The sequence below is a fragment of the Furipterus horrens genome, unplaced genomic scaffold, assembly GCF_987537825.1.
Source record: "Furipterus horrens unplaced genomic scaffold, mFurHor1.1.pri manual_scaffold_3, whole genome shotgun sequence".
NCBI lineage: Eukaryota > Metazoa > Chordata > Mammalia > Chiroptera > Furipteridae > Furipterus > Furipterus horrens.
In genome coordinates, this window is record NW_028327173.1 from 67699591 (window position 1) to 67724135 (window position 24545).

The window sequence follows — 24545 nt, forward strand, 5'->3', positions numbered from 1 at the left end:
ATGCCATTACCATGCTGTTTTGATTACTGTTGCCTTGTAGTATAGTTTAATATCGGTAGCATACCACCAACTTTGTTCTTCTTTCTCAAGATTGCTGAGGATATTTGGGTTCTCTTGTGGTTCCATAAACATTTTGGGAGTATTTGTCCTAATTCTGTGAAATATGCCATTAGTGTCTTGATAAGAATTGCATTGAATCAATATTGCTTTGGGTAATATGAATATTTTAATAATGTTAATTCTTCTTATTCATTAACACAACACAATATATGCTTCCAATTATTTGTATCTTCTTCTATTTTTTTCTTTAGTTTCTTTTAATTTTCCCAGTACAGGTTTTTAAACTCCTTGGTTAAATTTCTTCCTAGATAGTTGTTGTTGTTATTGTTATTGCAATTGTAAAAGAGATCGTTTCTTAATTTTCTCTTTCTGATAGTTTGTTGTTGGTTATAAAAATGTCACCAACTTCTAAATATTAATTTTATATCCTGCTGCTTCACTGCATTCATTTATCAATTCTAGTAGTTTTTTGTGGAGTCTTTAGGGTGTTCTATTCATATCATGTCATTTGCAAATAACGACAGTTTTACTTCTTTCTATCCAAATTGGATGCCTTTTATTTCTTGTCTAATTGCTGTAACTAGGACTTCCAGCACTGTGTTGAATCACAGTGGTGAAAATGTCTTGTTCTTAATCTTATATGAAATTATTTTAGTATTTCTCCACTTAGTGTGATGTTAGCTGTGGGTTTGTCATAATGTCCTTTACTATGCGCCCTCTATTTCCATTTGCTGAGATTTTTTAAAAACTATATTTTATTGATTATGTTGTTACAGTAATTCCAATTTTTCCCCTTTGCTCCCCTCTGCTCAGTACCCCGCTTCCCTCCAGCAATCCCACCCCCCTTAGTTCATGTCCATGGGTCTGGCATATAAATTCTTTGGCTTCACACTTTCCTATATTATTCTTAACATACCCTTGTCTATTTTGTACCAACTGATTATGCTTCTTAGTCCCTCCATCATTTCCTCATTTCTCCCCCTCCCCTCTCCCAGCTGATAACCCTCCAAAAGATCCCCATACCTATGATTTTGTTCCTGTTCTGGTTTGCTTATTTGGATTTTGTTTTTATTTTTTAGATTCGGTTGTCCATAGTTGTGAGTTTTGTGAGTTTGTTGTCATTTTAGTGTTCAGAGTTTTGATCTTCTTTTTCTTAAGTAAGTCACTCTGACATTTCACATAATGATGGCTTGGTGATGATGAAGTCCTTTAGCTTCACCTTGTCTGGAAAGGACTTCATCTGGCCTTCCATTCTAAATGATAGCTTTGCTGGATAGAGTAATCTTGGTTGTATGTTGCTTTTCATCACATTGAATACTGCTTGCCAGTCCCTTCCTGCCTGCAAAGTGTGCTCTGAGAAATCAGCTGATAGTCCTATAGGCAACCCCCGTAGACAACTCTCTGGCTCTCTTGCTGCCCCCAGGACTCTGCCTTTATCCTTCACCTTTGGCATCTCAGTCATGATGCGTCCTGGTGTGGTCCCCTCTGGGTCCAGCTCGCCCGGGACTCTCCGTGCTTCCCAAACCTGTATGTCCATCTCCTTCACAAAATTTGGGAAGTTTTCTTAATTTTTTTTTCAATTCTTCCTTCCTCATTCTGCACTGGTTGACTGTTTTTTTTTCTTCCTTATATTCCAAATAATCGATCTCAACCCCAGTTTCCTTCCCTTCACCATTGGTTTTGTGTGAATTTTCCTTCATGTCACTTAGCATAGCCTTCACTTCTTCTCTTATGTGTTTGCCATACTCAAGCATATCTGTCAAGCCTGTGAGTATCTTTATCACCAGTGTTTTGAATTCTGCATCTGTCAGGCTGTCTATCTCCTCATCTGTTAGGTTGGCTATCTCCCCATCACTTAGTTCTCCCATTGGAACCTTGACCCATTTCCCTTTTTGGGTCATACTTCTCTGTCTCCTCATTCTGATAGGCTCCTGTGTTTGTTTGCCTCCATGTCCCAGGTAGACCTGTCGCTCCTGTTACATTGTAAGGGGCAGAACCTTAGGAATTCATCAGTACAGGGTGACCTGTTTCACCACGTTGTGGCACTGTATGTTGGGGAGGGGTCCGAGAGGGAACAATACTGCCTGCCCAGCACTCGCCCCTTTTTTAGGCACCTCTCCCTCTTCTGCACAGGACTGGCACCCCTCTAGCTGCTGCCCTGGCCGTCGTTTCCAGAGTGGGTGGGTCTGTGGATGTTCTAGGACCGTGCAGGCCCTCTAAACTGCTGAGATCAGTTGGGGCCTCCGCCCCAACCCCCACTGGTTTGCACAGTCAGAGGCAATGAGGCTTGATTTTCCCTGGTGCTGGGACCGTGGGCTGCAAGGTCTAGTGAGGAGCTGGGAACACTCTCCAGGTGTCCCTTCTGACTTTTTAAAACATGTGACTGCGATTTCTGCCGGCCTACCGCTGCTGCCACCGCTACTGCCACCGCTACTGCCACCACCATACCACGTCCTCTCCACCCCAGCTCCGCCCCTCCTACCTGTCTGGATGAGTATTTCTTCTTTATATCTTTGTTTGCTGGACTACCATGCAGTTTGATCTTCTGGAACTTCTGGTTGTTTCTTTTCTAGTTTTGAGATAGTTGTATTCCTTCTTAGTTGTGGAGGGAGATGCAGTGCGTCTGTGTATGCCTCCATCTTGGCCGGAAGGGGCTGGATTTTTATCATGGTTTCCATGTCTTTTTTTAGTGCTGACTATCTCTTTGTTTACATTCTCAATAAGAACATTTATTTTTCCACTAAGGTACTTGATCATCTTTATAACCATTGTTTTAAACTCTGCATCTTCTATCTGAGTTACTTCCATTTCATTTATCATATTTTTCAGTCCATATGATGCATTTCCCCCACTCCCGCAAAGTGGGAGGAAATGTCTGTGCATCTTATGGAGCAAATATTGCATCATAGACCATAATGTGTATTACCTGACCTGGGGTTCCCAGAAAACTAGAAGAGTACTTGAATCTTAAAGTCTCTCCTTATTTGTTAATGACAGTAATGATGGCTCTTAATACCACTGTTGACTGCTGTTCACTTTACATGGTTGAAATATTATTTTGTTATATTTTATTAATATTTTACTACACCATTTGGTTCAGAATATTTTTTTCTTGTTTTCTTCCTCTAATCCTACATGTGTCTTATGGTCAGGTGCATCTCATAGTGCGAAAAATATGGTAATTATTTTTCTGGGGATTTCTCTTGTTCTTTCATTTAGTACATGTTTTTTTTTCTCCATTTCCTTTTTGTGTTTGTCTCTGTGTATCAGGTAGATATGCTATCACCTCCAAACTTGTTATGCAGGTTTTAGGTTTTATGTGTCTTGTGGGGTGAGTCATGCAGTCTTCTACTTCACCTCATCTAGATGCTACAGGAATGTTTCTTGAGTGACTTATATGTGTCCTCCTGTTGAAGTTGAGTCTTGAATGCCATTGACCCTTTTGTGGGTTGGGTTAACCTTCAGGCTGAATGACTATAATGACTGACCTTGATCACAGTATATAAGCCACTGTGTGGTCACTGTCCCTGAAGTAGAGTTGTTCCCAGCAGTGTCTGGTGCTGCTGGGATCTCCCTTTGGGTGTACCAATTGTGTGGCTATTTGGGTTGAGCTCTGGTGTGGTCTGAAGTCCACCACTGGTTGTGTTGGTTCTGGATCCACTTGGGAGAGGTTTCATGCAAGTTAATGTCAGATGCTGCCTCTAACTACCCTGTACTACCTGACTGGAGCTACCATGAGATTCACTGTTTGTGGCTGCCTCTACTAGGTCTGGGTGTATGTGGAAGGGGCCAAGTTGTATATAAGCATCAGCTTTTTCTAGCTGTAAGCCAGGGGCAGACCAGTAAAAAGCCCAAGGTACCCTGAGGTCTGCCTCCACCTGCCACCCCTGATTTTGCCTGGTGTTCTTTGAGAGCATTCCAAAGAAAAACTGTAGAGTGGGCCCAGGCTGGCCACAATCTGCTGTCTCTTCCATAAGGTGTGAATTTGATAAGGTAGGGCAACCTGATTCAGGAGGACAGAGCTAATGGGTCTCCTGTTTAGGAACAGTGAGATCAGGCTCTCAATGGGGGGAACGTGGCCCTTACTCCAGAGCCATACACTCAGTCTCTGTCTCAGTCTCTGACCATAGCTCCTTCAGCAGCAGTGCACAGAAGGCTCAGCTTGGGTGCTGCTAGCTGGCCCCTCTGCAGGAGAGAGCTCAGTAAGGTGAGGCCACTGGGAGTCAGAAGGACAGGTCAAATGAGTGTACAGTTGTGGGAGGTGCACCTACTGCATTTGCAGGGGTCTAGGGAAGAACACCTCCCCCAACCAGAGCTGCATAACCCAACACATGTCTGAGTCCCTGATAAAAGCCTCCCAGGGAGAAACACTCTAGCAGTCCCAGAGCTTCACAGGACTCTGATCATTTTGTGGGTCTGACTTTCAAAGGGTGAGGTCTTTGGGAGCCAGGAAGAAAGGTGAAATGAGCCTTCTATTGGAGTTGGGGGCCATGGCTGTACACGTAAAGGTTGAGGGGAATGGCTCCATTCCAAAGCATCACAGCTCAATATCTGTGTCTCTGACAAGAGCTTCTACAGAAAGAGTGCACCAAAGATCCCTGTTGGGTGTAGCCAGCAGATCTTACTGTAGAACTCAAGCTTGGCAAGGAGGGGCTGCTAGTAGTTGGAGGATCTAGCTAGTGCACTACCTAGGCTGCAGCTTTAAGAATAGAAGTGTTTGACTCTGAAAAGATAGAATCTGAGGGTGGTGTAGAATAGGGATTTAGCCCAGGGACCTTGGGGCCAACTCTGCAGATCTCTACTCAGGTCCACACCAACCAAATCTTCATTGCATGACTACCATATGCCCTAATTCTCCTTCCTTCTACTGGAGCTGCAGGTGAGTGTCCAAGACCAAGATTCTGGGTGCTGGTGCATAAAGAGAACACCTGGGTTTCTAGCAGAGTTTCTTCTATCTTAGTGGACAGAAAATACCCTGATTTTCACTGCCAGATACTATGAGGGCTTCTTTTCTTGGCTCTGGTGCTCTGGTTTGGGGATCCTGGTGTGGTGTTGAGATCCTACGCTCCTCAGGGTGAGTACTTTTGCAGCTGAGATATCTCTCTGGATCCTCAACCACAGCACACGGGTGCAGCCCTTTTCACATCTCCACTCTTCCGATCAGTATCTATGTGGCTTCTTCTATAAGTCCTTAGTTATATATAATACCTTCGTTCAGCTAGCTTCAGTTGGTTATTTGGGTTGTATGTGCTATAATTTAGCTTTCAGTCTGGTTTGGTGTCAGGAGGTGGTGACTGTAACTTCCATCTACTCCATAGCCATATTTAAAATTTTAATTTATTTTAATTTTATTTAAATTTTAAATTAAATTTAAATTTTTTTTTTTTTTTTTTTTTTTTTTTTTTTTTTTAGCGAGAGGAGAAGGGAGTAAGAGAGGGAGAGAGACATACAAGGTCTTTCCAGAAAAAATCTAACCATTATTAATACAACAAGAGCGATTTGTGAAACATTGTTGTAACCTGGTAGCCAAGGAGAGTGAACTGGAATCCTCATGTGTGAACAATGATGACTTCACTGTACTAGTCAGTGGGGGCAGTGGACACCATTGAGTGAGCATGTGTCCTGTGTGGCCATTGCATTTAAAATGACGGAGCAAGTAGAACAACAAATCTGCATCAAATTTTGCATTAAGCTTGAACATTCCTCTGCAGAAATTATTTGGATGATTCAGAAGGCTGCAGCCATGGGCAACTGGTGAGCAGCAGCTTCATCACAACAATGTGCCCTCTCATGCATCATGTCTCACACAGAGGGTTTTTTGTGAAACATCAAATCAGCCAGTTGACTCAGCCCCCTACAGGCCAGATTTGGCACCCTGCAAGTTCTGTCTTTTCCCAAAACTAAAATTACCTTTGAAAGGGAAGAAATTTCAGACCATCAGTGAGATCCAGGAAAATACAATGGAGCAACTCATGGTGACTGGGAGAATTGTGCAAGGTTCTAAGGTGCCTATTTTGAAGGTGACTGAAGTGTCATTGTCCTATGTACAATATTTCTTGTATCTTGTATCTTTTTCAATAAATGTCTCTATTTTTCATATTATATATATATATATATGCCACATTTTCTTTATTGATTCAGTTATCAATGAACTCTTACAATGTTTTTGTATCCTGTTTATTGTAAATAATGCTGCAGTCAACATGGGAGTACATATATCTTTATGAGTTAGTGTTTTGTTTTCTTTGAATGCATACCAAGAAGTGGAATTGCTAGATTACATGGTAGTGCTATTTTTAATTTTTGAGGAACCTACATACTGTTTTTTAATGGTGATGACATTAATTTCAGTCTAATCAGTAGTGCACTTGGCTTCCCTTTTCAACAGCACTTGTTATCTTCCGTGTTGTTGACAATAGCCATGGAATATTTTAATTCTGATGAAGTGTAATTTAACATTTTTCTTCTATGTATAGTGCTTTTTATATCCCATTTAAGAAATTTTTACCTACCCTAAGATTATAAAGATTTTCTTCTATGTTTTCTTTTAAAAGCTTTGTGTTATTAGTTTTAACATTTAACACTATGACTCCTCTCAAATATATTTTTGTATATGGTGTGAATTGAGGGTCAACATTCATTTTTTTCCTCAAAATATTCCAAAACAAAAACAGAAAGTCATAGAGAGAAATATAATTCAGTTTTAGGTTTTGTAGGATTATACTTATGGTTCTAAGAGAAATGAAAATAAATTTATTTCAATTTTGAGTTAATCTTCCCTATCTTTGACTGTAAAAGTTATTTTCTGAACTGTGGGAGGGAAAAACTAGGGAAAGGAGAGTAGACGAAGGTGAGGTAGGATGGCCTGTGGACAGGACAGTAATTACCTACAAGACTTTTGTAGAGAGGAAAGGTAAGGCAACCACATACAAATCTATTTTGCAACAGAGGCAAGTGCTTCTTCTACCAGTTTCCCAGAATTCCATCTTTGCCCACAGACCACATAGCTGCCACCCAATCAGGAACTATACACTTGTGTGTACCTTGCAGTCAATTATCCCAGGTCTTATTTTCAGCCAGTGCATGAGCACGACAACTTGGCAGGAGGGATTATCAACTATGCCCCATAAAAATGATCAACTGTTCACTTTCCTCAGCTTTGCCAAATGTTCACAACACTCCAGTTCTATTCCAAAGCCAAAGTAAGCTCTTGAGCAACAGCATGGGGCTTAGGGTATTTATAAGAGTGATATATGTGAGAGAAAGCAAGTCTACCCTGAACAGGACCCATCTAATATCTCTCCATTATACATTTTCAAGTGTCTCTAGACTCAATATGTATGATTTTGACGGTAGGATATAATTAAGGATCATTTTAATCACTATTACTATAATTAAACATGAATTGAATCACACTGTAGGGAAAACATTGCCTTCGCAGTTTATTTCATCTTTGCAACCTTTATGACTCAATAACATTGCAAACATCATAATTTTAATTTTAATTTAGGGGCAATTGTTTGACATTCTGAAGTTGTTCATTCAAGTTGTTCCTAGTAGAGGGGAGGGGAGCTGGTTAGGAAATTATGCTCTTTGGATTTTTAAAGTATGTTACATATTGTGAATGATTCTTTGCTTCTTCGGAGAGCATTAATCTCATTTTGAAGTTTCCTGCTCTCTTCCTGGAATCCTTCCTTGAGAAGCCGTTCATTTTCCTGAAAGAGAAAATGAAGACTGAACTCACACAATTTAAAACATTTTGCATATTTGCCAAATTATTTCCCCTGTAATACCTACATTAATGCCTCAAGAGCTTTTGAAAGTTATTTTTTAAATTCGTCCTTTTTTTTACCTTCTATTATATCACTCCCTCTGGAGTTTCCTATGCCTGCCAGTAATTTTTCTGGACTTTATTTAGCTACATAAAACTTCTACTCTTATGGTTTCTAAAATATTAGTGATCCAGAATCATATTCTTGGCCCTCTTCATTCACATGCAACAGAGTGTTTCTGGAAAATCTATCATTTTCCCCTTCAACTTTGATCTAGTTAGTGTGGACTTTCAAATATATGTCTAAGAATGTAAGAAAGATGAATGAATTTCAATGGGAAGGTGACTGCTTGATTCAGAATCATGGCAGATATTTGATGAGGGAACTTAGCACAACTTTCCAAAACTTGGTGGCAAGGGGACAGAAATAAGTTGAGGGGATCAGGGCCTACGTGGGTCCATACTCTATTTCTGGGTGAACATCTGGACTCAGTAATGACTCTGAGTAGAGCCTGGAGAACAGGAAGATACAGGCAGCCTGGGTATTTAATTATATGATTAAGTATTTAGATGGGCATGGAGTCTTCCTATTCATAGGGTACCTGCAGGGGTAAAGTTATACCAGGTATGGCAGAAACAAACTCACCATGAACTCTACTCAGTAGAGTAGACAGACCAGGTATTCTTTCACAAGGTAAGACTCAGAAACATTACTTACCTCTCATGAAATTACAATTTCCTTATTTGAAAATGAGAATATAATAGTACCTACAATATAACATGAGGATTTGTTAACAGAATGACTGTAAAACCATTGTTCAGTGCCTGTCAATGAATAGCTATTGTTTATTAGTGATTTAATAATAGATTCCATGAGATTTGTCTTTCAAGTGAATAAATACCCTTTAATAAACAGAGAGAGTCACAGGTAGAAACAGGAAGAGAATGAAATGTCTACTAGTATTTGGGTAGAAAAGTCCTTAATCTGACATGAAGCTCTACCTTCTAAGCAGTGTTCTGTCTTAGTGACATGGAAGATAAAATGGTGATGACAGAATCGAATACCTGAAGTTTAAGATTCATAATTCTCGCTTGCTCCTCCATTAATTGGGCCCTCTCCTTCTCCATCTTGTCAGTCAATTGTTTCAAATGTTCCTGATAACTCTTTTCTTTCTCTTCCATCATCTGCTGGGTCTTCTTTTGCATTTCCTCCAACCTTTTTTGTGCTGCTTTTGCAGATTCGGCCTTTATGCGTTCCACTGAGGAAAAAATATAAGCAGATAAATGTGAGAATTAAATAGTTATAGCCTTATTTTGCTTTCCAGCCCTACCATTTTTATTTTGTTCTTATGTCATAGAGAAAGCTTCTTGTGATAATTTTTGCAATGAGTAAGTACAAGGTGACCAAAAATACAAGTTAAAAAAATCTGGAGCTTTGAACTATACTTGCTATTATTTGCTCTACAATAATGGCTTCATGTGGACTACTGTGGCTAACATTAACATTTCTAGGGCTGTTGTCACCTTCAACCTCTTTTTCCTTTTCTGTGAGTGACTGATCAGTCTGTAGAAGTGCATCAGCTACGTTCTCCTTGGACTCCAAGTATTTCTTCAGTGTCTCTTCTGCCTGGTGATGCAGAGGAAGTTAGAATTTAAAAAGAGAGACTATGGGTTTAGGCAAAATCCAGCAGTACATGCATTAATTCAATTTATTTTTATCATGCATATAACAACCCTTTTAGAATTCAAATAGCATTTCAAACTTAACTGCCATAAAAGCCCACTTTGGGTCACCTCTCAAACTTGTTTCATTCCTTGTCACCCCAATTTTAGTCACTTATTTAGTAACTCTAGTTTTCTAATTGTATGGGTTCAACCTTATTATTAGCTTGATATCTTTTCCTCCCATATCCCACATGCAATCATCAGCTAATAATGTTTGCTCTGTCTTCAAATAAAACCAGCCGGAGCCCATCACATGTCACCTGCTCCTCCCAAATGCCCTGATCCAAGGCATCGTTACGTCTTATGTGGACCATTGTATTAGCTTCAAAATTGGTCTTCCTACAGTCCATTCTTCTCAGGGCACCTAATGTTATACTATATGATTTTAAGAAAGATCAGTTCACTCTTATGCACAAAACCCTCTACTGATTTTCCTACTCTTTCCAAATATAATTCAAATTTTCTTAGTGACCTCCAAGGTATGACCTTCTCTGGCTTATGGCCTTTGAACACCTCTCTGACCTCACCTCATGCCACCTCCTCCTTTGCTCACTGCCCTCCTGCCACATTTCTTGCTACTCCTAGGATATAAACCAATTTATTCTCCTGAGTTTTCCACTTTGAAATTTTGTTCCCCCAAGTACCCAGTTGGTTCACTCCCCCACTTCTTTGAAGACTCTGATGAAACATTACTTTGTGAGAAAGGCCTTCTGTAAAAACATAAAATAGCATCCCATTTCCTTCCTCTTCCATACCTATAACCTACTTTCTTTTTTCTTCAGGGCAGTTTTTGACTACTAGAGTCACCCTAATTTTATTTTCCTCTTTGTCTGTAGTAATAGAACTGATTTTTTATTCACTTGGGCAGATTGTGGACCATGATAAAGTTTTGTATTCTCTGTTCAACATCCCTGGTAGCTGGGTGCCCATAATGATTAAATTCTGGCCAACAGCACTTAACCAGAGGTCTATGCTACTTCTTGAAAATCACCATAAAGGAAGTTGGCCCAGAGGTCTTTTAGTCTCCTGATTTCCCTTTTCTCTCCACCTGAAATATGGAACTAATGGGTGAAACTCTAGCAGGTGTCTTAGATCCCAAATTGACCTTGAAAAAAAAAGGCTGTGTGCTAAGCTGCTAGAGCAGAACAAAGAAAGAGACCTGAGAACAATATTATCATGGAGTTGTCATCATCAACTCCCTCTTCATCACTTCTTATATAAAAGATTTTATTTATTTTTAGGGAGAGAGGAAGGGAGGGAGAGAAACATGGCTGTGAGAAAGAAACATTGATCGGTTGCCTCTCATAGGTGCCCTGACTGGGAACCAAACCAACATTCCAGGCACATGCCCTGACCTGGAATTGAACTGCCTGTTGGCCCTTCACTTTATGAAGCCCAATCAACTGAGCCACACTGGTCCGGGCCTCTTCATTTTTTCTTGCACACAAGAGAAGAATATTTGTCTTTTCTAAGCCACTCTTTTTTTTAGTGCTATGTATCCAAACCTAATTCTAACTGACATAACCTGAATATACCAGCATAAAGGAGTAGTTAAGAGCACAGTCTTCTATCTGGATTAGCACTCCAGCCGTACCAGTCATTACCTGTATGTTCTTGGGTGAATTCTTTCACTTCCCTATGTCTCAAATCTCTTATTTGTAAGCTGAGGATGTTAATAATATATACTTTTAGGCTTGTTGTGAGACTTGAATGATGTAAACCCATTAATTTCTTGAAACACAATAAGCTCCATATGTGTTAACTGTTATTATTTTTATCAGTGATTTATGTAATTTGTTTATTTCTGATAAATGTTTTGTGAGAACTGTTTTAAAAATTGTCTTATTTCCAGAAATTTGACAAGACCTGATATATAGTTAGGCCTGACTAGATAATTACTGGATCATTGGATGACTAAATTAATGAATTAATTCTACAAACATTTTTTTGAGGGATTCAGTTGTGCTTCTAAGGAGGAGTATGCTCTCCATCCCATAAAAGTTTCTCATACTGAATAAATCAGTGAAAGGATGAGTAAAAGGCAGAGGCACTATGTACCAACTCCATTTTGGTTGTTCCCACCGTAGTTTGAAAGAGTCGCCTCAGCAAGTCCTCAAAAATAGTACTCAGTAGGTAGTTTACCTGTATCCCCTTTCTGGGCACTTGGTAGTACTTATTCTTCAGCTCCTGTTGCTTCTGCATGAAGAGATGGTAACCTCCTGGTTTAGAAACTGTCCCCTGCTTCACATCTTTTTCCAGAGGACTGAAAATGTCCTGAAGTAAGGCCATGCAATGATCTGATGATGCTTTCACATTCTGCTTACAAAAGTCATCTCTCTTTGCTACTAAACATTCCTGTGAAGTGACAAAATAGTACAGATGGTACAGTCAGCCATGAGCAGGATGTTAACCACACAGAGACTACTGAGAAATGCTTCTTCTGCAGAGACTGTGGCATGTAAACAGGGCTACACCTGCACCTTGCTGTAAGACTCTAAAATATCTCTAAGAAGGGTGCCGGTTGAAAAAAAGATACATATTCCTCTCTGGCTGTAATTATCTGAAGCGCTTTTCCCTACTTTTCTTGCTTCAGAAAATGATTTCAAAGCACAGACACTGTTCCATATGAAACTTCTCCTTTCAAGTCCAATTTCAAAAATAGTTTAGAGCACAAACACTGGAGTCAGGCAGGCCTGGGTGGATGGAGATCCTGGGTCCACCACTTCGTGGCTTTGTGACACTCAACCATTGTGAATTGAGGTTTCTTTGTTGGAAAAACAGGGGAAGTGATCTATTTCATAGACTTCGTGCCAGGATTAAATGCAGTGATGTAAAGTATTTAAGCCCAGTGACTTCTCTGTAAGTGCTCAGTAAAGGGTCAATGATTACTGATACAATCTTTAAAATGAGAATATTTTTGTAGATTTTTCAGTAAGTCTAAGGAAGGTAATTAAAATTGTATCTCAGGTATTTTTAGCATTGAGAAAGCCTAATAAAAATATATTTACTTACGCTAAATCATTCAAGACAACTTATGTATCATGCTTTTACATTAGTCCAGGAGGATGTCCATTGTCTGCTGATGCTATTTAACTGCATCAGAACCTTTAAATGCAGGAAGGTAAAATTTGTAAAATCCTGCCTTGCAAGCCAGGACAGGGATTGTCACTTGTCCAGTGACTGTCACACTACAGTCCTTCCTTAATTTGTAAGGACGCAGACTTGAAAACATTCTCAAATAACATTCTTATGATTGGTTTCACTTTCTTGTTTTTTTAGAAATTATACCATTGCTTTATATTAAAGACAGAACATTTTTAGTGTTTTCAAAAAGAATCGAATCCTACCAGATTATTAGCAGGCAATGTGAAAGTATTGTATCTTTGATTAACTTTAAACAAAAGATAAATTTAAATAAGCTTATATAAATACAGTTTTATAATTTACTTATTTGTTTAAAATATGGTATCCAGAAAGTGAAAACAGAAGAAGATAATTGTAATAAACATAGTCGGTTATGGTGCCATGGTCTATATGACTGAGGCTAGGAGTATTCCTTTTTTTCAGTAATGATTGCAAGTGAGTACACATTAACTGAGTGCTTCTGTCTTTGGACCTAGGAAGAACTACTCATATCTAGAGAGGCCCAGATTTTTCTGCATCTCATAATCTAGAACAGCACATGTACCGCTAATTCCTTCTGGAACTTCTGGCCCACATCCTTGAAGGAATTCTTCATGAAGACTTCAATGGCCTCTTTCTCACTGGCCCTGTGCAGGTCCAGCAGCTCCTGGAGGGTTTCTGTGGGCAGCTTCACCTTCTGGCCCATCTGCTGGTCATACTGGGCGATGGCCTTTTTTATTGCAGCTGAGTTTTCTATCTGGGCCAATGCCAGGACTGCATTCTCCATGCAGGGCAGATCCCCACTGCTGATGGCATTGACATAGGTCAGCACCAGGCTCTCCAGTCCTACAAAATAGAATTTAATAAATAGTAATTACCACTTGGTGAAAAAAAGGAACAAACCATAATCTGTTTAATCCTGAGAATGTAAATTTAATTACTTAATTATTTAGAATCAAGTGCTAGAATATTTTCTATGCTTTGGTAATATCACAAACAGTAGTTTAGCGATTTTCTAAGGGAGAATAGTGATGAAATATTTTGTTAACTTCTAGATTCAGAGAAGTTCAAATATTTTTACTCCTTTCCTCATCTAAAAGGAAGATGGTGCAGTGAGTTGGTCAGAAAATGATATTTTGTGGCCAAGATATTAATATTCATCTTTTCTCAACCATTCTACATCTGCCTTTATTCTGCCTTCTTTTCTGTTCCCTCTTTGCTTCCAATTTATGAAAAAGGCTAAGGAGAAAATTTAACTTGCATGTGTGTGTGTGTTTGTGTGTGTATGCCTGGTGTAGGCATGAGTCCTATGTAAGTGAGAAAAGCAAGTGTTCCTAGATATTGTCTTATCAGAGCTACATACAGTATTACTAACTCATCCAGGTTTGTGCAGGGCTTTGCTGGTTTTAGCATTGAAAATCTTACATCCCAGAAAATCCCAGCCTTGGGCAAACTGGAGTGGTAGGTCACCCTACAAACAGCAGTTCTTTGGGACTCAATCCTTTGGGCCTTCTTTTCTGTTTCTATAGTTTTAAATAATATCTGTATGGATACTAGTGAATTTTATCTCCTACTTTGATTTGATTTTTAAGTTTTATATTTGTAGATTTAAATATCTGCATGTTATCCCTTCTTGTATACATTAGAGTAAAACCAATATTAAATAATCCAAATCTAAACAACTTCATTCACTCTGAAACACTGTTTCTCCTTTAGCTAGTCCTATCAGTAAATGACATCCATCCAAGCAGTTGCTTAATTTTAGAGCTTTGGAGTGTTTCTATTCCCTGTTCATATCCATCATTGAGCCTTATGGATTTGACATTGAAAAGATGTGGGGATCCCATCCGTTTTGACCATTACTATAATCTTAGCCTAACAAAATCCCCATTTATTACTAAAATCTTGCAAACATTATCCATCTTCTCATTGTCTCCTTTATATCCCTCCAACACAATCTACAAAATACTCAGAAAGACAGTTTTAAATATACATGAGATAACTTTACCTCTCTGTGTATTCTTCATGATTGTCCTATTGAATTTGAACTCTAATCTTCTTAAAGTCATCTACTGGTCCTTTCAAGTACTGACCCTGCATACTTCTCCAATTGTGATGCTGTTCTTATGATTTCTATTCTTATTCCTCTTATTCAAATCACATTGTCTTTCTTTTCCTTTGTTGAAGTTACAGAGCTCTTTCCTGGCTCGGGCCTTTTCACATGATATTATCTCTGTCTGCAGAGCTGTTCCCTCTGTTCTTCTGGCTGATGCATACTCATTAAGTTATCATCTTATATGTTACTTTTAGAGACAAATATTCTCTGCCTTTGAATCCAAATTATCTCCTACTTGCTTACACTTCTTATTCTCTCATAGCAGCCTATTCTTTTAATTTATTGTTTTTCACTATTTATCATTATAATTAAAAAATTGTTAATACCTTTACTCTTTTTGTGCTGAAATGAGGATAGAAATAAAATATTTTCTATCTACCATTATACCCAGTCACTGGTGCATTTCAGGAATTTCTAGTCAAGTCTCCTATTTCTGAATTGCTGAATACGAGAATTATGCTGAGGTTAGTAGCAAGGCCTCTCATCTCTGGACTTTGTCAATCAATATAGATCTACTGGAAGAATATTTCATAAATAGGGAGCTGAGAAGTTGGTGGAGAAAATTACTACACGAAGATGCACTCGAGTTCTTCCCTATTCATCTTGCTCATGTGAATATTAGATAACAACAAATAGTTTTACTTGCCACGTAAAGTTCACAATGTGATCCTTGTGGTGTGTTTTCCTGAGCATCATTAGACTATGTATTTGTCATAAGTACCCTTATACCTCCCTCTTCTGTTCTCTTCAGTGGAAAATACGGCAAGAAGTGGGGAGTGAGAAGAACTTACGAGGCCCATTGACTGTGATGCCGCCTGAGAGAGTCTTGGGCTCAGAATATTTGAAGATGTAGGAGCAGAATTCTGCTACTTGTTCTCGGAACTCGGGGTTCAGATCTTCCTCCTGTAGCTGCTCCAGTTGGACAAGGTACTTCCTCTGAGCGGGACGGTCAAAGATGAAGCACTTCTTCTTTGGGAAGAACTTTCGGATGCACAACCGAGGTTCATTAAAGCTTTTAGTTTTTATATCGGTACCTAGAGGAATGAAAATTGGAAGTACAACTTTATGCTAACTGCCTCAAATACACAGCACTTCAGCTTCATAATCTGAACAAATCCTATGTAAAAAGACAAAAATAAACTCATGATGGATCAGGAATTTTAAAAAAATTGAAGTGTAGGGAAAACTTCTTTCTCCAAGAAGAGGGAGATATCTTAAAATTAGATCCATCTGATTCAACCAAGGGATGCTTTTGTTTCCTGTAATAGAACAGTCAGAATCACACAGTTACAAAATTATAATTTTAGCACCTACACAGAAATGGTCATTTTAATATTGTCTTCTCTTTATTTGTCACCCAATGATAAGTCCCAGTCACCTTTCTTTAGTTTCAGTGACAACTCCAAATACTCATCAGCAGTGATGGGTTGTCCATTTGCTTCTAGCTCCAGGGAGAAATCTCTCAGAGTCCACACAAAGGTTGGAAAGAAGCTCACAAAGTCAGCTGAGTCTTCAACCTCACTATTACCAGGTGAGGATTTTGCCCTGATTCGATCAGTCAGCTCTGTTACATAGCTGAGATGCTAACATAGGAAAACTGCAGAAAAGAAGTAGCCCTTTTTATGCACTATTTTCTCCCAAAGCTCAGCTGAAATAATTTTTTCTTTTAATTAGCTCATTCATTCATTTTTTTGTTCATTCCACAAACATCTATATTGAGCACTTATTATGAATCAGACACTGTTCTAGGGACTAAGAATATTGCAATAAATGAAAAAATACTGTACTAGTATCACAGAGGTTACATTCTAGTCAGGGAGACAGGTAATAAATAAGTAAAGAAAAATATAATAAAATTCAAGATGTTAATTATAATTACCTTAAAGAAAAATGAACCATGCTACAGGTTAGAGAATAACTATGTCTGCATGTGATGCTGATTTATGTGGTTGTTCAGTTAAATTCTTTCTGAGGTTATCTGAGCAGAGATCTGAATGAATCATGGGAGTCAGTCATGCACAAATCCATTGTAGAAACACTTCAGGCAGAGGAAATAGCATTTGCAAACAACTACTGAATGTGTCAAACATATAGCAAGCGGGCCAGTGTGGCTAGGGCCAGACTCTAGAATGGATAGGGTCCAGACCATGTAAGTCATAGAGTTTTAATTTTAATCTAAATTCAATGGGAAGCCATTGGGAAGTTTTAAGCTCAGAGGGCATATGTCATGATATTGGTTTAAAAAAGATCATTCTGGCTGGTATTGCATCTGTGAGAAACAAGAGTGTAAGCAGAGAGAAGGGTTAGAAGGAAATACGTATTTAGAGGAGGAGACAAGGATATAGAGATTTGCTGAATGAGAGCATGAGTTTTAGAGGATGTTGAGGGTTTGGCACAGGAGGGGAGATTAAGTCAGGTGGGAGATGTACAGAGCTTTATACAGCTATGTGTATAAGGATAATGTCTAATGATAACCACGTTCTAGTGAGGGACACAGATGATAAACAAGTAAATGAGAATATAATAAAATCTGAGACACCAGAAAGGCTTGGATTCCCGGGGGTGATTTGCATAAACTTGGATGTTGAGCATAATGGGATTCATTAATGAGGGTACTTACTGAATTCTTCTGCAGTTGCCCACTACTCTACCTGGTGAAAATATGAAGCTGTAATTTTCTGGATTTAGGTTGGTCTGGGCCACAAAAAGGATACTACAGTTGGTCCATGGCCATTTGGTTGATGGTTCCCATGCTGTTGTAGACAAAGGTGCTACTCAGGAGGACTGCCAAGGCAAAGATCCAGGAGTCATTCTGGTTGTCTCCCTAGATGCCATTGTAGAAGCCACATGGAATACAAAAGAAGAGCTACTTGCTTTCATTGCAGAGAGATGAAGTCTGAACTAGTTCTCTTTCTATTTATCTGTGGGAACTTAGGTTAGTCATTTTCCTATGCAAATTTTTCTCATCTGTACATTGAATTTATGAATATTAAATTCATGCTGTTGTGAAATTTAAATAAGGTAATGCATATACATGCATATGAGAGTGATAGTAATAACTATTATGATCAGGTAATCCATTTCAAACAGATCTCCTGAACTTAGATTGTGAACCTATTACATTTCTATGGCATGGTATGGTAAAGAACTTCTTATAGTTAACATGTGCTCTTTTAGTAAGAGTTTTATAGGTCTAAGATTTATAAGAGTAATAATGTATAATCCTTTATGAACAAAGATATTAACACCAGATCTTATACTTTGCTTCTCTTATGAATACCACAGCTGTGGATAAGACCATTCTTACCAGCTTTCAGATTCCTATTGTGAAAAGTCAGACATGTTTGTAAGATATCTAGTCAGGTTTAGAAATACCTTCAGAGCCTCACCAAAACATTTTTCTGTGATATTAAAGAACATTGACTAAAACTGTCATAGGCCATTATTCATAGGTTGTTTAACCTACCAATTGACCTTATTGTTCACTCTCAATGCTTATATATGTAATGAGACCATGTGGAGTTCAGTGTTTAAGGTATGCAGCAACTCTTCTATTAGCTATTTATTGTCATACTTTGTTTACTTTCCTTATCTAATTCTCACTTTTGTTGGCTTCAAATTGGATTTAGGGTCAAATGTTGACCACTACTAAGTAAATGAAAGGAATAATACATTTAATATCATAAGTTAGAAGCATAAATCAAAGAATGTGGGGAGGTAGTCCAAGAGGGCTACTGATCTGACATAAGTAAGATCTAAAAATTCATGTTATACCTTCTCTACATCCCCCAGGCCTTCAGTGTCAAGCAGAACTAAGGTGTGGTCTGCCTTCTCAGGATGAGGCACACACCACATCCAGATTCCCTTGGTGTGAGACTGCACTGTGGAGCCCAGAGAGAAGCCTGCAGGGGGAGAGAGGAGATAACAGAACTTGGATTTTTTAATATCAGATTGTACTGGAAGTCGAGATAAAGTTAATGAAGTAAAAATTAAGAGATAAATGAAAGCATAACCAATGTTAATCTTAATTACAACCAGAAAAATAGGTTAGAGTATCCAATACAAAGTGAAGCATTTATTTTAAAGATTAATACAAGCTCTAAAAAAAAGACAACAAAAACAAAACAAAAAATTCCAACACAATAAAATTAAAAAAGAACAGTACAAGCTTGATATTAATGCTCCTTTTTGTAAATGTTTTATAGTTTATTATTATGGATTTAAATTGTATTTATTATGACCTTATTCTTCCCAGGAAGGCACTTTTAGTTTAAAAGGGGAAATGAAGGCAAAATGAGAAGAAAGAGTGACGTGACTCTTATCCTCCAGAACAGAGTAAATATAAGGAGCTCATCAGTGAACTGAAAGTTTCGATATTTCTTTCCATCTCAAACTTTCTCTCCTCACATCTCCGTGTCCATGATGGGAGTGGGGTGACCAGAAGGGACTCAGCAGAACTTTGCTGGTGTCGCTCACCCTTGTTCTTCCCAGCCAGCCTGTTCATCAGGTAGGATTTGCCAGTGCGGTAGAGACCCACTATGGCCACCACGACAATAGGCTGGGTAATGGCAGACAGGATCTTCAGAGCTTCCTGATTAACTAACAGCTTCCCTTTCGTGTTCTCAATGAGGCACAATGGGCCTGGCATGTGGATCGCTGAAGCCATGTCCAGGGGTCACTTATCTGCAAGCGAAAACAGGGAATGGAAAACAATTTCTAGTCAGAAACCAAGCAAGAACTTACAAATGAACTAAAACTTTATTTTCTGTCTTTGAACTTGGTTCTTTTTTGTTTTTAAAAGTCCTGTGTCCCCTTTAAAGTTGTCCTATAGGCTAGTTCACTTGTTCTCTTTAAAATAATTTTGAAATAATTTAAATGTAAAACAGGTACAAATAGTTTCATATACCACTTCCCCAGATTCTGTAATGTTTATTATTAATACAGAATTTTAATGTCGATACAATACTATTAACTAATCTACATACATTTTTTGCATTTCCCCATTAATGTCATTTTCTGATCCATGATCCAATCCAGGATTCATTGCTGTCATTGTTTCCTCAGCTCCCTGCCATTTTTGATAGTTCTTCATTTTTTTATTTTGTTTTTGATGATCTTGTTATTTTAGAAGAGAACTGGCCATGCAGTTTGTAGAATATCCCTCAATTTTTTTTTTTTTGGTGGTTCCTCATAATCATATTGAGGTTATGAATTTTTTGTCAAGAATGCTATCAAAGTGATGTTCTGCCAGTCTCAGTGCATTGCATCAAGGAAGTCGTGATGTCAGTATAACACGGGTGCTATGATGTTCATTTGATCACTTGCTTAAGGTTGTATCTGCCAGATTTCCCTACTGTAAAGTTACTACTTATCTCTTTGTAATTACAAAGTACCATTTGGGGAGATATTTCTGAGACTATGCAATTATATTTTCATCATACTTTCCTATCATTTTTTAAAAATTTATTTATTTGTTTGTTTATTTTATTTTTTAGAGAGAGGGGAAAGGAGAAAGAGAGGGAAAGAAACATCACTGTGTGGTTGCCTCTCACACCCGCAACTGGGGACCTGACGTGCAACCTAGTCATGTGCCCTGATTGGGAATTGAACCAGTGATACTTGGCTTGCAGGCCGACGCTCAATCCACTGAGCCACAGCAGCCTGGGGCCTATCATTTTTAATGCTAATTTTAGTATCCACTGATAACGATTCTTCCTTGTAGCAATTATTACTGTAGTGTTTGCCTATGGGTCATTTCTTCTTCTCACCATTCCTTCAACATTCATTAATTTGAGTTCTACTATAAACAGAAGCTGTCCTTTCTTCTCCATTTATTTATTTACTCATGCAATTATTTAGTTATACTTGTATAGACTCAAAGATATTTATTTTATTCTATGGATTTAAATACTTTACTATTATTTTGTTGCTTAATTTGCTCCATATTTTTTATTGAAACTTTCTTAGGCTGGCTTCCATGTCCTTTTGGCATGCCCCTACCATATTCTGAGCTCTTCCTTACTTTCTGGCACCACAAGGTATCCCATCTTGTATTATCTCTGATTCAGTACTTAGCTGCCAAGATATCATACTAGGTGTGTACATTACTTCTAGGCTTCTCAAGGACAAAGTTAAAATGGGATGTATGTATGTATATATGTATACTAGCACAGTTGTACAAACATCTTTTTCTCCATCTATTGATTTTTATTTATAACCTTGACTTTCTCTTATATTTCCAACTCCAATCTAACACAACAGAATTTATTCAAGCTTTTCTCTTTTCTTTATTTTAGTCCTTTCTCTCACTGAGAGCCCTGGCTCTCATTATCAAGTAATAAATTTACTTATTTGCTCAATTCTACTATACATAAAAAATAATTTCAAAAATTTAAATTCATACTTCTGTGATAAATAAACTGACTAATTTGACTACATTATTAGTATACAGTTGTTTGTGTCTTTAACCTTATGTATACAGTCAAAAGTTTCTTAGATCAGTTCTTTTCTTCCTCATCATCTTCAGTGTAGTGAAATCATTCATTTGTAATGCACTTAAGTTCATTTGTTACTGTTTGTGTTTCATTTTAGCCTCCCCATTATCTTGGTTAATTTTAAGTATGCATTTATTTTTTGAGTATGTAACACATTACATGTTTCTAAGAGTCAGAACTTTCCAGAAAAGTATACTCAGAGAAATGTTGCTTCTCCTTCATTATACCACTCCATTCTCATTTCATTTCTTTCTGTTTTTACTACCCCATTCTCACCCATCCACTGTAAGTTCCCAATCTCATTCGTTTCTTGTTCATGCTTCCTAGATATATTTTTCACAAATGAACAAATACGTCTACTACCTTATTCACATTTTCTGACATGAAAGATCAAATGGTATAGATATTTGGAAATCACTCCATGTCACTTCATAGAAAGCTTTCTCATTCTTTTTGACAGATTCGTACTCCTTTATGCACACAGATCATAGCTTATTCAAGCAATCTCCTATGTAAGAGCATTTAAATCGCTTCCAAGTTTTTTAAAAATTACAAACAATGCTGCAATGAATAACCCTACTACCTTTGTGCATATTTGATTTCATATTTTAGTTCTTTCTTCAGTATAGATTCCTAAAAGTGGTATTGTTGTGTCAAAAAGTAAGAACACATGCTTTTGTTATAAATTGCGAAATTCCTTTCTAGAAGGGTATAGTAGATTGCCTTCCCACCAGCTCTTCTTGTATCTCATTTTTCAGAAAATGGAGATTTTTCCTTTCTAACATCTTCTGAGTTCATTACAAAAGTTCCTTTTAAAGCTTTTACCTTCACATTTAGATATTTTAATTGAATGAATGCAGGACCTCTGAGCCCAGGTATACAGCATCTGCAGAATGTTGTGTAAAACATATACACGTGCTTTGAAATGCAAGCAGCATCCTAACCCAGGCTTACATCTCATTCCTCTCCAGTCTGTTCCTGAGTCCAGTCTGGGTCGGACAGAGGGACTCAGACTCCGCAGCGGCTTCCTGCTCTCACTGTGCCAGAAGCCCCTGGGCTGCCGCATACCATCCTGCTTACTCACCCACTGGTTCTTAATCATTGCTTTGCATCTGCATTTACATGTTTTTCACTCAAGACTCAATATCTGAAATCTTACCCTTACTCTGTTAATGTTTTTTACTCAGTTTTGTTCCCATATTTTGACCTCCTGTGTTTTCGGATTGATTCTTTCCTATTTCCACCTGTTTGCATATTACATTTAATTATTATAGGTAATGAAGCTATAATTTTGAAACATTGCCTCATAAATCTGTTTTTTTTCTCTAGGTTCTGCTCTATATAGTTTAGTCACACAATTGTAGACATGACCAGAGCTTGATGATTTGACAATTTAAATAATTGTATACAGTTAAAAGGAGTGTAAAGTCTTTTTTTTAATAATGCCTTCCTTAACTTTTTGCTTTTTTATGGTTTAAATGTCTCAATCCCTGTAACTTGAAGTGATTATTACATAACATTTGTTAGGTTTTTGAGATACAAACAAATACAGACCTTAGCCCCTCCCTTTTTACTCTTATCCTATAAAAATGTTTTCCTCACATTTTAAAGTTGATTACATCTGACTTGCTCTTGCTGAGGAGGACTCACATCTAACAGAATGCCAGTCTTGCCTCCTCTCTGGCTTCCTAACTCTTCAGGTGAAGATGCAAAGAAAAGCTTTATAAAAAATTAAAATATAGTTAATATGCAATTAATATATTAATTTTTCTATGATTAGGACCCATTTTCTCTTACAACAAAGGTCCTCAGGGACTGCTGACAAGTGGATTTTCTGCCTGATTTTATAACATGAGATATAATTTCATAAAATGAGAATCATTCAATAACTGCCTCAGAAAAAAGTGGCTGTGCAAAGATTTTATAAGCTCCCGAATTACAAAAACTTGTTGCTTCTCTTTGCAGACAGACTTTAAGTTGCCCAACTTCTATCCACCTAGCACTGTAAAAGTTTGCAATAGGGAATGTAGTGGAGTAAAGGTAAAGGTAACTTCAGTGTCAAGAAAGAGATTAACAGTCTTGAAACATTCCAGGCTGAGCGGAGGCTCTCCCTCTGCTGGAACCTCGTTCACCAAAGAGCTGGAGTGGTGGACCCCACTGTCTGATAGCGTCAGAATTCCAGCTGAACGCCTGTGCCAGCTCTCAGCTGCAGCCTAACACCGAGATGGTCATTTCAGGCAAATTAACAGACCTTTGTAATCTCTTCCCACCCTGCCTCAGTCCTACCCGGAGTGGAGGTCCTTCGGAGTTGAGAAGACAGCAGCTTCAATGAGAAAGTTCTAAGTGCTTCTCCTCTTCCCTTTTCTTCTGAGTTTTACCGCACTGGTTTCTCTCAATTTTCTTTCTCACCGGCGATTTGGTCTTTTACTCTACCGCTTCAATGTCCTGGTACTTCCCTCCTTTTCTTCAGAGACCCAATGACTACAAAACTAACAAGCAACCTCTGCAACGAAAGAGACTAAAATGAAACTGAAAACACTGCGACGGTAGCAGTCAGTCAGCCAAGATTCGCTGAGAGCTGTGCTACTTACTCCACTCTGAGTTCTCAGCTAGAATCTACAGGTTTTATTCTTAGGAGATATCTTCTCTTTTTCATTGTTTTCTTATCTTTAGATTTTTTTTCTTTTCAGCACTTTATTTTTTAATTTTTTAAAATTGTTGTTCTATTACAGTTGTCTCAATTTTTTCCCCATTGCTCTCCCCTGCCCTTCCCACTCCCCACCTCATTATAAGATCTCTAAGACTGCTTGCAATTAAAAAAAAAAAAAGTCCACTGGATAAATTAACATACAGCTGAGCCTTTGACAACATTGGTTTCAACTATGTGGTTCCATTTATGGGCAGATTTTTAAAAAACAGATGTACAATCAGACTTCTCTATTCCCAATTTTGTATCTGCACATTCAACTAACCACAAATTGAAACAGTATTTTCCATCTTGGGCTGGGGATCCAATGATGTGGAGCCTAGTTAAGTTATACATAGATTTTCTACTGTGCCTGGGATTAGCACCCCAACTGAAGCATTGTTCCGTTAACTATAATGTTATTTACTTCATGTTGTGGGATTTTTGAACAGCACGAGGATGAGAAAACTTCATATAATAGTTTTCTTGGTCTTATTGCCTGGAATTTTAGACTCATTCACAGTGGACCTTATTACTTGTGTTTAATGAGAACAGTAAATTTCCTGAGAA

At 38.1% G+C, this 24545-nt stretch overlaps 1 protein-coding gene across 1 annotated transcript; it reads right to left on the minus strand.

The window, feature by feature from the left end:
- Positions 1-7476: 7476 nt before the first annotated feature.
- Positions 7477-23826, minus strand: LOC150015235 (guanylate-binding protein 2-like). The gene is made up of 11 exons (XM_090269702.1): positions 23576-23826; positions 19272-19478; positions 18570-18697; positions 17510-17619; positions 16174-16370; positions 15587-15829; positions 13245-13525; positions 11699-11911; positions 9356-9458; positions 8897-9090; positions 7477-7775 (listed from the first exon to the last, which is right to left on the minus strand). Exons 2-11 carry the CDS (start codon positions 19459-19461, stop codon positions 7662-7664), a joined length of 1773 nt encoding a protein of 590 aa, XP_090125828.1. The 5' UTR covers positions 19462-19478; positions 23576-23826; the 3' UTR covers positions 7477-7661.
- Positions 23827-24545: the final 719 nt, after the last annotated feature.